Raw genomic sequence first — 16,873 nt, 5'->3', positions numbered from 1 at the left:
TCCCCCTGTTCAGCAGTAGGCCTCCCTTCCTGTTACAGCCCCCCTGCTCAGTAGCACTTCTTCCCTGCTCCCCCTGCCCAGCAGTAGGCCTCCCTTCCTGTTTCCTCCCCCCTGCCCAGCAGCACCTCTTCCCTGCTCCCCCTGTACTGCAGCATCCCTTACCTGATTCCCCTGTCCAGCATCTGGCTGTTTAGAAGAGAAGGACAGAAGAGCAGCAGATGGCCTTACAGTACTTCCTGGCTGTAGATAGGTCTGCCGCTACCTGGAGGAGCTGAAGAGCAGGGTGGGCCACGCTTAGAGGTTGCGTGGGTGCATGGGAAGCTGTTTTGCCTGCTAATGTGTGTGAGGAGCGGCTGGGATCAAGTTTCAAGTTTCAAGTTTATTAGGTTTTAATATACCGACCATCAAATAGATATCTGGCCGGTTTACATTACAATAAAAAATATAGATGAGGAAGAGGAGTTATTATATTCAATATTTAGAAGTACAAACAGTGTATGTTAAAACATAAACAAAACAAACTTGATTGTGAGGGAAGAGGTTTATGGAAGGGTAAAGTTACATTGTTAAGAGAAAAGGGAGAAAGAGGGAATGGGAAAAAAACATTTGGGTGGGGAAAAAGTCTTTTAGAAATAATTTTTGAAGGTTAAATAATTGAAAATAACAGTGAAAGTAGATACTAAACTGAAATAAATGCATCGCGGAATAGAAAAGTCTTTAGGCCTATCTTAAATTTATCCAGTTGTTGTTCGTCGCGAAGAGGTTGTGGTAAAGAGTTCCATAGCATTGGAGCAGTGACAGAGAAATTTATTTTCCGTGTGTAGTAAAAATTTTTAATAGAGGGGATCAGAAGGAGATTTTGATTTGTGGATCTCAGAGTACGAGATGAACATTGGGGGATGAGGAGTTTATGTAGAAATGAAGGCAGATGAGAGGATTTTATTTTAAAGGTCAAGAGAATAATTTTATATGTGATTCGGTGGGCCACAGGAAGCCAGTGGGCATCTTTTAGAATTGGAGTGACATGATCCTATTTACCCAGTTTATAGATGAGTTTTATAGCTGTATTTTGAATCAATTGGAGACGTCGGATTTCTTTTTGGGGAAGACCGTTAAGAAGGGAATTACAATAGTCTAGGTGAGAAATGATCAGAGAATGAACCAGAATTGTAATAGATTCGATCTGCAAGATTGAAGTTAATGAACGAATGATACGGAGTTTGTAGAAACAAGTTTTTATTATAGAACTGATGTGATCATGAAATGATAGATCTTTATCAATAATGACCCCTAAAAGTTTTATTTTTTTTGTTTCCATTTAAATTGGAACTGATTTAATGGTTATTTTTTCCAGTAAAGATTCAGTATTCTTGGTTGAGAATAAGAGGCCACGGGATTTGTTGACATTGAGGGAAAGTTTGTTGGAGTAGAGCCAGTCGTTTATGGAATCCAGTTTATTGTTGATATCTTTTATGTCAGAAATGTTGGAAGTGTTGATTGGATGAAGGAGCTGAATGTCATCTGCATAGGCGAAGATCGTAAGTCCGATAGATTGAGCTAGAGTTAGAAGAGGAGATAGAAAGATATTAAATAGTAATGGTGATAGAATGGAACCTTGTGGAACACCATAGATTTGAGCTAAAGAAATCAAAGTTTCATTCATTGCATGAACTTTAAAACTGCGTTCTGTGAAGTAAGACGTGAACCATGAAAGTGCAGATCCGGTGATACCACAGTCTTTGAGTCTATTTAAAAGGAGAGAATGGTCGATGGTATCAAAGGCTGCTGAGAGGTCGAGAGATATAAGAAGGACGGATTTTTGGTGTTCATGATAGTAGTGTATAGTTGAGATGAGGCCTAGCAGTGACAGCTCCGTTGAATGTGATGAGCGAAAACCAGTTTGATAGGGATGTAAGGCGTGAGTTTTTTCGATAAATTCAGACAGTTGAGTGTGGACGATTTTTTCCGTTAGTTTCGACAATAACGGAAGATTAGCAATTGGACGGTAACTTGCTGGAAGAGAGGGATCAGAATTATGTTGTTTAATTTTTGGAAAGACAAGAGCTGTTTTCCAACCCGAAGGAACTGTACAGTCAGAAAGAGATTTAGATATCATTTCCCAGATATAAGGGCCAAAATGAGAGAAAAATTTTTTCACATGCAATGTCCGACGTTCTTTTGTCGATTGTTTAGTTCTGTGCTGGAGTTATTTTTAAGTTTAAAGCTGCCGTGGCGGCTCGTTTCACAATCCCCATCTGTGTTGGAAGACTTCTCCGACTCAGGTGGGGCTCGTGAGAGGAGCCGCCACCGCGGCTTAGAACTTAAAAATATCTTCGCTCAGAACATCCTTGTGGTTCCGTGAATGTGGTGCCGTTTTTTCTTCCAAGGTAATAGAACCCTAAGCACGCATGCGCACTCCTACCGCCACGGACATACGGATCACGGAACATGCAGGTAGGAGTGCGCATGCGCGCTTAGGGTTTTATAATAGTAGATAGAAATTTACCTTTATAAAATTCCCATATCTGCTGAAAAAAAAATTAATGTCTCCTACCATATACCTTTCTTACATATAGACTTTGCATTCTTGTCATGCCTACACATCTAGTGACCTCTCACTGGTACTGAAAATATTGCTCTCTGGTACCTCACCTCATACATTCAGGTGAGTTTCCAGCACTTTCTCCATGCAATTTCCTGATTGTTTCCTTTTTTTTTCCAGCTGAATCATTTTCTTAGGAATATTCATTTTAAACCTTCTATTGGAAATGAGATTTTCTTTGATGAGAAAGGGGACACTCCCACTCGATATGACATTCTAAACTGTATTTATTTGCCCAACGGAGCCCTCATCCAAACCCTTGTGGGCAGCTTTCATCCTTCTGCCACTTCCGATCAACAACTCTTCATCAACGAGAGCGCCATCCGGTGGCAACCGCTTTTTAAACAGGTGAGGGTGAATTACATTGTTCTAATACTCAGGGTCAGCATCCTCATATTAAGAGAGAGTATTATAGGTCATCCTGGCTGGCATTAAAAAGATCAGATTGTCATTGGACCACCAGCTCAGTGACAGTATGTAAATTACTTTGTGGGAGACCTGGGTACACGTTCTGTGGCTGGCATTTGTGCTGTGGGATCACGAGGACCAGGAACAGTGTCTGTCATACTTCAGTGACATCTGGACACCAGAAGAAGTCAATATTAGCTGAGCTCTAGATACATACAAGTAGCTGCACCCAATTCAGATCATTAATAACAATAAAATCCATCACGGAGGCTCAATCTCAGTCACTTCACTTTGGCCGATTTGCTGTTTTGATCGCAGTCTTGGATACTTTGTTTTGGCTGATTTGCTGGCTTGATCGCGGTCTTGGATACTTCATTTTAATCGAGGTCTAGGATACTTCATTTTGATCGCGGTCTTGGATACTTGTTTTGGCTGATTTGCTGGTTTGATCGCGGTCTTGGATACTTCATTTTGATTGCGGTCTTGGGTACTTTGTTTTGGTTGATTTGCTGGTTTGATCGCGGTCTTGGATACTTCATTTTGATTGCCATCTTGGGTACTTTGTTTTGGATGATTTGCTGGTTTGATCGCGGTCTTGGATACTTTGCTTTGGCTGATTTGCTGTTGTGTTCACGGTTAGATGAAGGTTATTCTATGATTAATATGTTTACTTCACCTAGCTAATTCTGATAATATAGTTGACATCCAAAAACGGCATACACTGGCACTTGGACGTTTTAATTATCAGGATGTCCAAGTGCCAATTTTCAAAACCAACTTTCAGGACATTTGGAGAGGCGTCTCAGCTACTGTGCATCCAAAATTCAAGAATGTTGTTTTGGTGGTGTGCTATGGGTGGGCTTTGGGCATGCTTAGACTTGGATATCTTGCAGGGATAATTGAAGCTTTCAAAAAGATGTCCAGGACATAATTTAAATGTTCGGAGCTAGACCTGTTTTAAAAGCATCTGTTAAAAAGATACCCAAACTGAGCGATTAAGTAATCACCCCCCACACTCCCCTTGTGGTCACTTTCCCCCTTTCCAACCATCCACCTCAAAATCTGAATGAAACATACCTGTGTCAGAAATACCTAGAAGAAGCAGAATAAGAGAAGGGAAACCCTTTATCTTATGTCTTTCTCAAAATGACTCTGGGATTATGTGGGCATGGGAAATAAAAGCCGTCTCCTGTGAAAGCTCACAAGTTGTCCTTGCTGTTGTTCCTCAGACTCCTCGTTCTGTGTGCAGCAAGAGCTGTAGGCCAGGATACAGGAAGGCTCCCAAAGAGGGGAGCCCGAAATGTTGCTATGACTGTGTCCCTTGTGCTGAGGGAGAGTTCTCCAATGCAACAGGTAAGAAAAACAGTAACCAAGAAAAAAAAGGATATAATAAAATAAAAAAAATGAAGAAACTTCATTTCACTTTGTCTGTTATGTTTATACCCATCCATTGTTACACTTCTGAGCAGTTTACTACTTCACATGCACAATAAATAAAGGTAAACTGATATCATATATTAAAACAAAATCAATATGACAGTATTTAAACCAATAAAACACCACAGCAAACATACGAGCCTTTGGTTTCTCGTGAAGTGTCATTCCACAGCTTGTATTTTTCACATAACTGCTATCTTAGGAACACTTAATAGCTCCTGCTTTAACAAGAGAAGTTATTGTGATGGTTGATAACTTTACCAAAATGAGTCTGTTTGTATTGTGACATTCACAGTTATTCTATTCCAGAAATTTTAAACAAGAATAAACGAGAAGACCAATGCTAATACACATACAGATAAAGAACAAAGAGCTCAACCAAATAGTAGATTATAATTCTTCAGGGCGCACAAAAGGGTACACAGTTGGGTATACTCCTTTGTTGTGCTCTTTTATCTGTGTGGCTCCACAGGTACATTTTAATCATCCGGGTCACTTATGAAGGCGATTACTGTGGTAACTGAACTGAAGCCCACTGGGAATTACTGAGCTGTGGCTGCACAGCTTTGTAAAAGAGGAAAATTTTCTTTATGTAAAGAAATATTTTCACAGACTATTCCCAATTCCACCCTCTCCCTTTCCTTGAGCCTAATATTCAAAAGTAATTACCTGGATAATGAAAGCTATAATGGGAATAATTCCATTACAGGGCAGCAACTTAAGCTGTAAATTACATGGTAACGTAAATACCCTTCCAAGAATACTGCCTAGTTGAAAAGTATGTGCCATGTTGCATGTACTTTGCTCATGTAAAATAATCCTTCGTGTGATTAACCCAGTCAATGAACCGTAGATTCACAATTACAAGCGTTACAAATAAATATATCCTGTTATACGACTCTTCTCCTAATGAAATAGTACCCTCATAAGTAGGCCAATTCCTTACCCTTTTATGATAGGTGCCCTGTTAAACAATTTATTTCCACCTTCATCTGGATAATTCCCCTAGCCAATGCTACCACTGATTTGTAAAGCACAGCTGAAAATCCAGATAGTACTGAGGCGGTGGGTAGAGAAATATCAGGTTGAAAGGGCAGCAGAATCAGCAGATATTGGCACTGAATACATGAGTTTTGTTTAATTGCCACAACTGGTGTTGAAAAAAAAAAAATGCTGACCATGGTGGATGAATATTGACCCAATTATTTTTGTTCCTCTTTAGTGAATGTATCAAAATAGAAACATAGAAACATAACATAGAAATAGATGGCAGATAAGGGCCAAGGCCCATCTAGTCTGCCCACCTTAATGTCCCTCCCCTACCTTCGCCCTATGAATAGATCCCTCCCCTACCTTTGCCCTGTGAATAGATCCCATGTGACGATCCCATTTGGCCTTAAAATCAGGCACGCTGCTGGCCTCGATCACATGCATTGGAAGACTATTCCAGCGATCAACCACCCTTTCTGTGAAAAAGAATTTCCTGGTGTCAGCTCGTAGTTTCCCTCCCCTAATTTTCCACGGATGCCCTCTTGTTGTCGTGGGACCCTTGAAAAGGAAGATATCTTCCTCCGTCTCTATGCGGCCCGAGAGATACTTGAACGTCTCGATCATGTCCCCCCTCTCTCTGCGCTCCTCGAGAGAGTATAGCTGCAATTTGTTTAGCCGTTCCTCGTATGGGAGATCCTTGAGTCCCGAGACCATCCGGGTGGCCATTCTCTGAACCGACTCCAGTCTCAGCACATCCTTGCGATAATGCGGCCTCCAGAATTGCACACAGTATTCCAGATGGGGCCTCACCATGGATCTATACAGCGGCATAATGACTTCCGGCTTTCGGCTGACGAAACCCCTGCGTATGCAACCTATGACTTGTCTTGCTTTGGATGAAGCTTGCTCAACTTGATTTGCAGCCTTCATGTCCTCACTGACGATCACCCCTATGTCACGTTCTGCTTCAGTTCTTGTTAGGATCTCTCCATTTAGGGTGTAAGTCTTGCATGGATTTTGGTTGCCCAGGTGCATAACTTTGCATTTTTTGGCATTGAAGTTGAGTTGCCAGGACCTAGACCAGCGCTCCAGTAGGAGTAGGTCGTGCATCATGTTGTCGGGCATTGAAACATCATCTATTGTGCATTTGCCCACTACATTACTTAGTTTGGCGTCATCGGCGAATAATGTTATTTTACTCCGAAGCCCTTCTGCCAAGTCCCTTATAAAGATGTTGAATAGGATTGGGCCCAAGACCGAGCCCTGTGACACTCCACTGATCACCTCCGTCATTTCAGAGGGTGTGCCGCTCACCACCACCCTTTGAAGCCTACCTCCAAGCCAGTTCCCAACCCATTTCGTCAATGTGTCACCTAATCCTATAGAACTCATCTTGCTCAGCAACCTGCGGTGTGGTACGCTATCGAATGCTTTGCTAAAGTCCAGGTACACGATGTCCAGGGACTCCCCAATATCTAGCTTCCCCGTCACCCAGTCAAAGAAGCTGATCAGGTTGGATTGGCACGATCTCCCTTTTGTAAATCCATGTTGACGGGAATCAATGTGAGCTTCAGACTTAAATTTGTTCCCTAAAAAATAGCACCTTCTCGTTTTCGTTATATGGACTCATGGGAAAACTCTTCTAGGGAAATGCAGTACTGATACTCTTTGGACCAAGGTGTGGGCTTACCGTTTCATATCCGCCTTGTCTCTCCCATACGGAAATACACAACTTAGAATTCTGTTCAATTGATTGATTGTAGTTATTTTTTGAAATGAATATTTGATATTTGTTTCACAGATAACTGTTTTGTATATATTTGTTCTTAGTTTTCAAACTACAATAAAAAAAATTTAAATATAATAATAGCATATTTTATTCAAATGCTGACAAAAATACAGTTCATTTTTAGATATGGAAAAATGTCTGAAATGTCCCGATGACCAGTGGCCCACGAAGAAGCGAGACGGCTGCATTCCAAGAACCATTGAGTTCCTTTCCTACGAGGATCCACTGGGTGCGTCTTTGGCTTCCTTAGCCATTGTATTATGTGCAATCACTGCTGGAACTCTAGGAATATTTCTTAAATATCGAGAGACTGCTGTAGTGAAAGCCAATAACCGAGATCTCAGCTTCATCCTCCTTCTCTCCCTCATGCTCTCCTTCCTCTGTTCCTTGCTATTCATTGGGCGTCCGGAGAAGCTGACCTGTCTGCTCCGGCAAACTGCTTTTGGGATCATTTTCTCAGTCTCTGTTTCTGCAGTCCTGGCAAAAACCATCACAGTTGTCATTGCTTTCAAAGCCACAAAGCCTGGAAGCAGGTTAAGGGAATGGGTGGGGTCCAGAGCACTCAGCTTCTTGGTCCTTCTGTGCTCCCTGGGTGAAGTTCTGATCTGCACTGCGTGGTTACTCATCTCTCCCCCATTCCCAGACTACGACATACAGACAGATCCTGGAAGGATGATACTAATATGCAATGAAGGCTCCCTCTTTGCATTTTACAGTGTGATCGGGTATATGGGCTTATTGGCTATATTAAGTTTTATTGTTGCTTTCTTAGCCAGACGTTTACCTAACAGTTTCAATGAGGCCCAATTGATCACTTTCAGTATGCTGGTGTTCTGCAGTGTTTGGGTGTCCTTCATCCCAGTTTACCTGAGTACAAAGGACAAATACATGGTAACTGTGGAGATATTTGCAATGCTGTTATCTAGTACAGGACTGTTGAGCTGTATCTTTATCCCAAAGTGCTACATTATTCTGCTCAGGCCTGAGATGAACACAAGGGAGCATTTAATTGGAAAACAATCTACCAGTATATAAAAGAGTATAACTAAAGTCACGGACTTTATATTCTACCCTCCAGTACTGAAGAAATGAACCTGTAGAAAGATTAAAATAGTGGTTGTACTGGGAGAGCAGAGTCAATAGGATAATCCGATGGGGTGCATTATAGGAATTTGTTTTTTAAGAAAAGTAATGGAGAATGTATAGAGAAGGGCAAAGGACTAGCATTAGAAGGAAAGCAGAAGGATACAGTTGATCAGAGGTATACCTGACTGGTGTCATTTCTGGAATGGCATCAGTCAGAGTTGCAAACACAAAACAAGAAAAAACTGCAGACAATCTGTACAAGATGCAGGCTATGTTTATTATATCAAATATTAAATGCGGTCAAAGATACCACCTTTTTATAAACTAAGGGACCCGACAAGGTCCGTGTTTCGGTAAGCACGCCTTCTTCAGGGGTCCTAACAAATGTAAATAAAAATAATAAAAATAACCAAGAACATGCAATTCATATGTAATTATTGGACGTGTGGTGTGCTAAAGTGATAAGTAATAATCTGTATAATGTGGTGAAAAATCATAGTCTGAAGAAATAATACACAAAAGGTGTTAATGCATGAAAACAGCGCAAAGTGCATAGAGATAAAAGTGTGATTTAAAACATATATGTGTAAAGTATGAAAACATAGAAAACATAAAAGCCAATGAAAGTGCTAATGTGCAATTTGGTGTACTTAAAAGGTGCAGAGTGCTATACGTAGAACAGAACATAAAAAACAAAGAAATTAATTAATGAGATGAAACTGGGGGGGACCTAGCATGGTTGATATGGTTTTGAATCAAACCACAATTTAAATTGATAATAAACTAAAATAGAAATAAAATCTTCATGGACATATATTAAAATAAAAAATCAAAACAATTTCTTTATTAAACAGTTAATACAATCACATAGATTGCGCTATAAGACTATATCCTACTTATACCTAGGTGGATTACAGAAAACAAACACGGATGCTGTTTATTTACATAGAAAATGGCATGTTTCATTATCAAATCATTACCATCTTGGTACATGAAAGACCGTGCCTCACATTTACTGTACAAGGTACCAAGTCTAAGCCTTTCCTGTAGCACACCACAGCTCTGACAAACAGTGACCAAGATGATAAAGGGGATGGAACTCCTCTCGAATGAGGAAAGACTAAAACGTTTAGGGCTCTTCAGCTTGGAAAAGAGACGGCTGAGGGGAGATAGGATTGAAGTCTACAAAATCCTGAGTGGAGTAGAACGGGTACAAGTGGATCGATTTTTCACTCTGTCAAAAATTACAAAGACTAGGGGACACTCGATGAAGTTACAGGGAAATACTTTTAAAACCAATAGGAGGAAATTTTTTTTTTTTTTTTTCACTCAGGAGAATAGTTAAGCTCTGGAACGCGTTGCCAGAGGTTGTGGTAAGAACAGATAACGTAGCTGGTTTTAAGAAAGGTTTGGACAAGTTCCTGGAGGAAAAGTCCATAGTCTGTTATTGAGAAAGACATGGGGGAAGCCACTGCTTGCCCTGGATTGGTAGGATGGAATATTGCTACAGTTTAAGTCATGGCCAGGTACTAGTGACCTGGATTGGCCCCCGTTAAGGATGGGCTACTGGGCTAGATGGACCATTAGTCTGACTATTCTTATGTTCTTATGGGGAGAGGAGGAATAAAGAGGAGGTTGGGCAGCCTCAAGGCAGCTACGAAAACTGGGACTATTCCTATATCTGTCTGCTATTGGAACAGATACTTTAATGACCAAAGTCCTTTTTTTTTTGGGGGGGGGGGGGTTCTCCTTAACCACACCATCTGATTTTCAAGTACTGGATTTTATCCAAGTTTATTTTATATTCGATATACCACATTAGTAATAACATCTATGTGATTTACATGTTAAAATTCAATATAAAATGCATTCATTTTTAAAATTTCTAGACTGCTTAAACCTAAACAGTTTCCATATAAAACATACATAATATTTCATCAAACAATACATAGCACATGCTATTTCAATTGTCAAGTACAATATAACGTCAAGCTTAAAATCCCTCCATATCTCACACATAAACATAACATTCTCAGTAAAGTGCAAAAATATGAAACCATCAAAGTTCTCTTCAATATATAACAACACTGAATCATTCTTCAATTATTTGTTGATGCATTTTTCTGAGTATTGATTGTTGTTAGAATTAATGTTGTCCTGATTTGTTTTAACATTTTATGTATGTAACCGTTTTGATATAAAATGGTATCGAAATTTTTTAAATAAATTTCATAAAAAAGCGTCAAATAGTGTTTTTAGCATTTTTTTTTTTAAAAAAATTGCAGGCAATCCATACAAATCCTCAGAGGGAATTCCAAAGCCTCACCCCCAGCTTTGTGACATAGAAATACATTAACTGTAATAACAGATAAAGAATTTAAAGTAAAAATTGAGTTTAATTGTGTGGGCTTAATTTCAGACTGGCCCTAACAAGGCCTGCTCTGGTCAAAGTTATTAGTCTATCAACCGAAGGCATCCATGAATAGGAATGTTTTCAGGTAATTTTTAAAATTGGTCAAGGCTAGATTCCATTCGGATATAATTTGGGAAGGCATTCCACAATTGTGGACCAATGACCAAAAAGATGCAATCTTGAGTAGACACATATGTCATAAGCCTGTTTGGTGGTACAGTAAGTATGTATTAGTGTCTCGGGTGTCCTGGACGAATCTCAACTCTTTCAGTCTCTTTCTTCTCTCTGTGAAAAACAGAAGATTCCTCCTTCACGAATTATGTAAGGCAAAGAAACAAAGAAGGTGACTGGTTGGTGCTTGATCTCCTTTACTGGATAATATAACACCGACTCAACACGATCGTGTTTCAGCCTCTGGAGTCCGATTCTGTGAACTGAGGAGATGCACAAATGTGTAACACTTTTCTTTTAGTCTTTGAAAAGACTTTTATTTGTACGCCTGTAGGCAATAAAGCGTGGTTGTTTGATGTAAAATGAAGTTCAACCAGAGATGGTAAACCAGTTCCAATACTTGTATGAATTGAAGGGCCTGCATGTATCCACTACCCTATTTCCAGTAACACAGGAAATTCTTGTCCTTCAATCATTTTTCAATTGTGTAACTATTTCACGCTAATCTTACATCTCGGCTCTTTTTTCTTCAGAATCTCACTTGCTAGGACCCAATCAACCAACATTATCTATAATAGATCTGTAGAAGATACCCACTGTACGAGTCCTTGTGTCATAAAGGCACATTCCAATCCTGTAATGGACATAGAATAAAAGCCCCTGAAAGTCGACACTGTAGACTCTTGATTATAAATGAGGAATGGTAGAAAATTTCCATACAACCCATTGCTATAAGTCCCAAGCCTGCTTCAGATCTTGTAACGAATATGGATATAAACTGTTTCGGATCAATTTTTTCCTCACATGGGTCTTTTGATGCGTCACTAGGTTTGAAGAGTCACTGAAACATTTCTCACATTCTGGACATTTATATGGCCGCTCCCCTGTGTGGGTCCGTTGATGCCTAACCAAATGGGAGGACTGGTTGAAGCTCTTCTCACATTCATTGCACTTGTAGGGTCTCTCACCCGTGTGAGTCCTGTGATGCTTCAGATAGTTGGACTTCTCGCTAAAGCTCTTGCCACATTCTGTACACTTGTATGGCCGCTCCCCTGTGTGAGTTCTCAAGTGAGTAATGAGACTCGATTGTTTGGTCAAGGTTTTCTCACACTGTTCACATTTATAGAGCTGTCCTCTCCCTTTCTGCGCTCTGGATTTCTTTGGATTCTCAATAGTTTTATTTTGCGTGTCCATGTTTTCACTGTGGGTTCTTGGATGGACTGCCAGTTTGTCCACAGACCTCTGACAGACTGAGAATTTATCCAGGACCTTTCTGGAAGGGTTTGTTTGTTTCCTTTTGGACCTGGGTTGTCCTTCACAGGGATCGCTGTGATCAACAGCTGCTTCGATTAATGGTTTTCTGAGAGCCCTTCCATCATCATTCTCCATTCTTTTACAGTACAGAGGTTCACCATCTATTCGGGAAAAGAAATGGAAATTGTTTCGCCAATCACAGCATAAACTAAGCAAAAAAAAAAAAAAGACAGACTTCAAGAGAAAACCTCACAAGCTTGAGTCTTTTGTTAGAAATGAGAGGTAGGGCTAATGAGAAAGAAAAACCATGGATTATACCTGGTCACGTCTTAACAATGAACTTATGTAGTCTTGAAAGTTTATGTATCAAACAGATTTATGTGTATGTAGCCCATATCATACAATTACTGAGTTAAAATGAAGCATATAAAGTTAAAACATTTTATAGAGAAAATAAAACGTTTAAAGTAAGTCACACACATTATGTTATTGCTTAATATGTGTTTTATATTAATGCATGAGTTTTGATGTTGAAATGCTTATCTGTATATGTACAGTAGAGTCTCTGTTAACCAGGACTGTCACACAACCGGCAAAAATAAATCACCGGTGGGAAAAATAAAGGTCCCCCAAAGCACCAGTGGCAGTGCCTAGAGCTGGTGTAAATATTAACATGCAAAGGTCAGTTACATATGTAACATAAGAAAACCTAAGAGAAGATAAGAAATTTTGATAATTATGTGCATAAGTAGGAGCTCCACCCATGTAAACCCCCTCCCAGACTCACTCCTCCCTTGCCTATCTGTAGGTTGCCATTGCCACTGGCAGGCCTATCTTACCACACTTGTGTGTTTTTTTGGCAAAAGCGATCCCCAGTTGCTTCTCCACATTCAATGGCAACAGTCAAAATGGCTGTCACGAAACTGCAACTAGAGGTTGCAGTAACCATTTTGGGATTGGATCTGGCATGGGAAAGGAGTGACTTAGATCTCAATAAAACACCAGCATTCATATATAAGTGCCTAATACCATATAATCCTGTGAGAACCTTAAGATCAAATGAACAAAACTTATTAACTATCCCTTCACTTAAGATCATAAATACAAGACGCCAATTTATTTTTTCAGTGACCGCGCCACAGACCTGGAACGCTCTCACAATTTATTTACAAAGGGAGCAGGACCTAGGAAAATTCAAAAGTAATTTAAAAACTTTTCTTTTTAAAGATGCCTTTGATATTTAATTTCTTAATACCCAGGTCATTGATTTTATTCTATTAATATGCTTTTATTTTTTGTTCCCTTATGTATCTTTCCTTTTTTTGTTCTACTTTCCTATATTAGATTGTATTTCACTATCCCTTTTTTACCTTATGTTATGAATTTGATGAGTTAATTTTTAACCTATTGTATTGTCTTAAGTTTGTATTGTATTGTTTTGTATTGTTCCCCTTTGAATGTATTTTAAATTGTTCATCGCTTAGAACTAAGCGATTAATCAAAAGAATTAATAAACTTGAAACTTGATCTCTCCTGCCCATGCTGGCTACAGTCTCAAAATGGCTGCTATGACCTCTAGTGGCAAATCTTGTGAGATTGCTGCTGGAAATTGTTGCCGTCATTTTGACTGTGTACACAAGATGGACAGAAGTATCTGGGGTTCTCTCCTGTCCTGACTCACCAAAACGATGAACAAAGGAGCAGAGAAGACCAGAACTTCAAACTGAAGCTTTTAATGTCAACAATAGGAAGTGGAACAAGAAAAACAGACTCAACATGGACTGTGTTTCGGCTACAAAACCTGCACTAAAAGCCAAATATCATCTCACAATAACAAACTTCTCTTTATTATGACAGGGGTTGCTATACAGCTTATTTTAAGGAATTGGAAAAACTGGGATTGATTGAACTATACCTTTTGGTGGGAGTCTTTGTGTCATGTCTTTAAAACGGAACGTATTATGGCTATAAAACAGGGGCATTATAAGAAGTTTCTGAGGATTTGGGAGCCAATGACAACATTTTGCAGAGTTATTGTTGATTTTGCCCTTTGATCATGCACGTCCAGGGTGGGTGGGTGGGAGTGGGGATTGGAAAATATTTTTTAATTCTTTGAGTGCAATTTTTGAATATAAGTATGGGAGGGTGATATCTATTTGTCATAGATTACAATTTTGATTGAATTTAAGTGCTTTTATAGTGTAATATGATTGTACAATATGTTGAACTTATTTATGGCTTCAAAGTGAATAAAGATATTTTTTTTAAAAGTTCTCAGGTTATCCATTCAACAATTAGACAATAGAAATAAGCTAATGTAGTAATCTAATTCAATGAACATTCTCATCCAAAAATTTGTTTGAAGGTCTGGTGGTCTCAGATCCTTTTAGTTTTGTGCAGAGTTTTGTCATCTTCTTTTTGTTTTCCTCCTGACTCACCAAAGACCACAAGAGAGGTAAGGTAGGCCTGGGGATGACAGCCTATGGCAGGTCCAGGAAGGAAGGAAGGGAGTGAGGGAAGACAAAAGTGGGAGCATAAGCTCCTGTGTCCAGTTTTAACTCTCTGTGTCCCTGTTCCCTTCATGGCCACAACCATCTCTTCTGTGTCCCTGCCCCCCCCCCCCCCAATGTCTTGCCTCTTTCCATCCTCCTGTACCCTGACCCCTCTCTTCTCTGTGATCTGACATCCTTGTCAACCTCCATTGGTCCAGTATCTCCATTTATTCTCTCTGCTTCCCCACCCCCAGTCCAGCATCTTCCTCCTATTTCTTCCAGATCTCTCTCTCTCTCTCTCTCTCTTTCCTCTGCTTCTCAGCCTGGTTCCAGCATCTGCCTCCTCTCTTCCTCCTTTCTTTGTTCCAGGGTTCTCTCTCTCTTCCCTTCCCTTTGCTCACCCTCAGGTCTAGCACCTTTCCCCTATCCCCAGTTAAGCATCTCTCCACCCCGATTGGCTCCAGCTCATTTCTTAGCTCCCTTCCAGGTGCTGAAATTTGCAGCAGAGAGAACCAGCAGGGCCTTTCCTGTGCACATTCTGTGCCCACAGGATGTTGCATCAGAGATATGGAATATGCCGCCCCCCCCCCCCCCCCGACTTAAGTAGTAGCTTTCAGTCTCTCTCTGCAATGACTTATAGCATGTAGAGACCTGATAAGAGGGAGCTGAGGAACTGGAGCTGAAGGGATTGTGATCCTGGGGGCAGAGGGGGTAATTCAGGTGTGCACAGATTTAGGTGGCTGCAAGAATTTACTGGAATCACTCAATGGTAGGTATCCCCTGCTATGTTATATAAATGTTCTTCTGTGCTGCCTATTATAATAAAGAAAAATGGGGAGACCCAATGATCCACAGTGAAAACAATCCACCAATGAAAAGAAAACAAAAAACTGTGGATACAGATGTTCTGGAGATAATTTATTAAACACTGACATAAAACCATGAAAATTCAATTAAAAAAGTACAATGATAAAAATCCAACCGAACCCTACACGGTCCATGTTTCGGGATCCAATGGTTTGCAAACTCACATATAAAGAATTGGACTGAAAACAGTCTATTATCTTTAAACCTGTGAGCAAAGAACACCGCAGCTATCCTGTACTTCAGCAACATTTCCAATATTTTCCCAATAACTGAAGTGAAGCTTACTGGCCTGTAGTTTCCCGCTTCATCTATACAACCACTTTTGTGAAGAGGGACCACATCCGCTCCTCTCCCATCTCTAAAGATTTTTTTTACAAACCTTTAAGAGGACCCGCCAGAACCTCTCGGAGCTTCTTCAATATCCTGAGATGGATCCTGTCCAGTCCCACAGCTTTGTCCACCTTCAATTTTTCAACTTGTTTATAAACACTTTGTTCCATGAACGGTGCTGTATCCATTCCATTCTCAGGTGTCTAACTTAAGATTGAAATGCGCTATGCGCCACGTTCCTCAGTACCTATGCTTTAGGCGCCATGTGAAGAATTGAGGCCGCGGTCTCCCAAATTCCCAGGTTGCAGAAATTTCGGCATGCAAATATGAATGTAGATCACAGATCCAGGAGTAAACTAATTAGCCAATTAGGTGATAACAGTCAACAACTGTTGTTAACAAAATCTTGGCAGTAATTGGAACTGCCCTGCACCCTATTCTCTAACATGTGCATCTCCTTCATTATGCATGTAACTCCAAAGAGGGTGTGGGGGGAAGAGGTGGACCGCCCTGGGTGCTGTCTTGATGAGGGTGCAAGGACCTCTCCTCCCCTCTGCTCCGCTCCTTCCCAATTCTTCCCTGCCGCACACGAGCCTTCACTTCCTTGCCCCGTAACTCTAGCTACAACCTGCTGCTTGCGCCAGACTCGACTCGCCCTCTGACATTACTTCCTAGTTGCAGACTCTTGCATATGCATTGGGTCAGTTCTCATGCATGTCCGGATGCCATCTCGGGCGGGGCTGGGGGGCAGAACAGGGTGTGACAGAGGGGGATCTGGGCGGTCCTGGGGATTTAGCCATGGGTCTTGATTTTCCTGAAGGAAAATCTGGTAACCGTACCTTAGGGGCCCCCTATTTATGCCAGGGTTTTCTTGGCCTAGATACTGGTGCCTAAGTCCAAAACAGATGCGTACATGAAAAACACGCCCATAAACTGCCCCCTAACCATGCCTAGGCACCTACCATCCAATTAATTTTAAGACAGTTATGAGGTGCTAGTTGCTTGTTATTGGCGCCAATTAAGCTTCTTAAATA

The 16,873-nt window shown here is 40.5% G+C and overlaps 2 protein-coding genes across 2 annotated transcripts in view; one reads left to right on the top strand and one right to left on the bottom strand.

Annotated features, from left to right (window-relative positions):
- LOC117368588 (vomeronasal type-2 receptor 26-like) overlaps nt 1-8,261 on the top strand; it is a 40,675-nt gene extending 32,414 nt beyond the window's left edge. Inside the window, exons 4-6 of the mRNA XM_033962318.1 lie at nt 2,723-2,950; nt 4,240-4,363; nt 7,351-8,261. Of these exons, the coding sequence (XP_033818209.1) occupies nt 2,723-2,950; nt 4,240-4,363; nt 7,351-8,261 (1,263 nt within the window). The remainder of the gene's footprint in view (nt 1-2,722; nt 2,951-4,239; nt 4,364-7,350) is intronic.
- A 2,327-nt stretch (nt 8,262-10,588) lies between these two features.
- On the bottom strand, nt 10,589-12,285 carry LOC117368587 (zinc finger protein 674-like). The gene has a single exon (XM_033962317.1). The coding sequence runs from the start codon at nt 12,283-12,285 to the stop codon at nt 11,626-11,628; it is 660 nt and encodes a 219-aa protein (XP_033818208.1). The 3' UTR covers nt 10,589-11,625.
- Nucleotides 12,286-16,873: the final 4,588 nt, after the last annotated feature.

Source organism: Geotrypetes seraphini, chromosome 10, assembly GCF_902459505.1.
Source record: "Geotrypetes seraphini chromosome 10, aGeoSer1.1, whole genome shotgun sequence".
Classification (NCBI taxonomy): Eukaryota; Metazoa; Chordata; class Amphibia; order Gymnophiona; family Dermophiidae; genus Geotrypetes; species Geotrypetes seraphini.
Note: the sequence above shows the minus strand (reverse complement) of the source record. Positions and strands in the feature narration are given on the sequence as shown.

Coding starts and splice junctions, on each gene's coding strand:
- LOC117368587 (XM_033962317.1), bottom strand. CDS start 12,285: ATGGAGAATGATGATGGAAGGGCTCTCAGAAAACCATTAATCGAAGCA.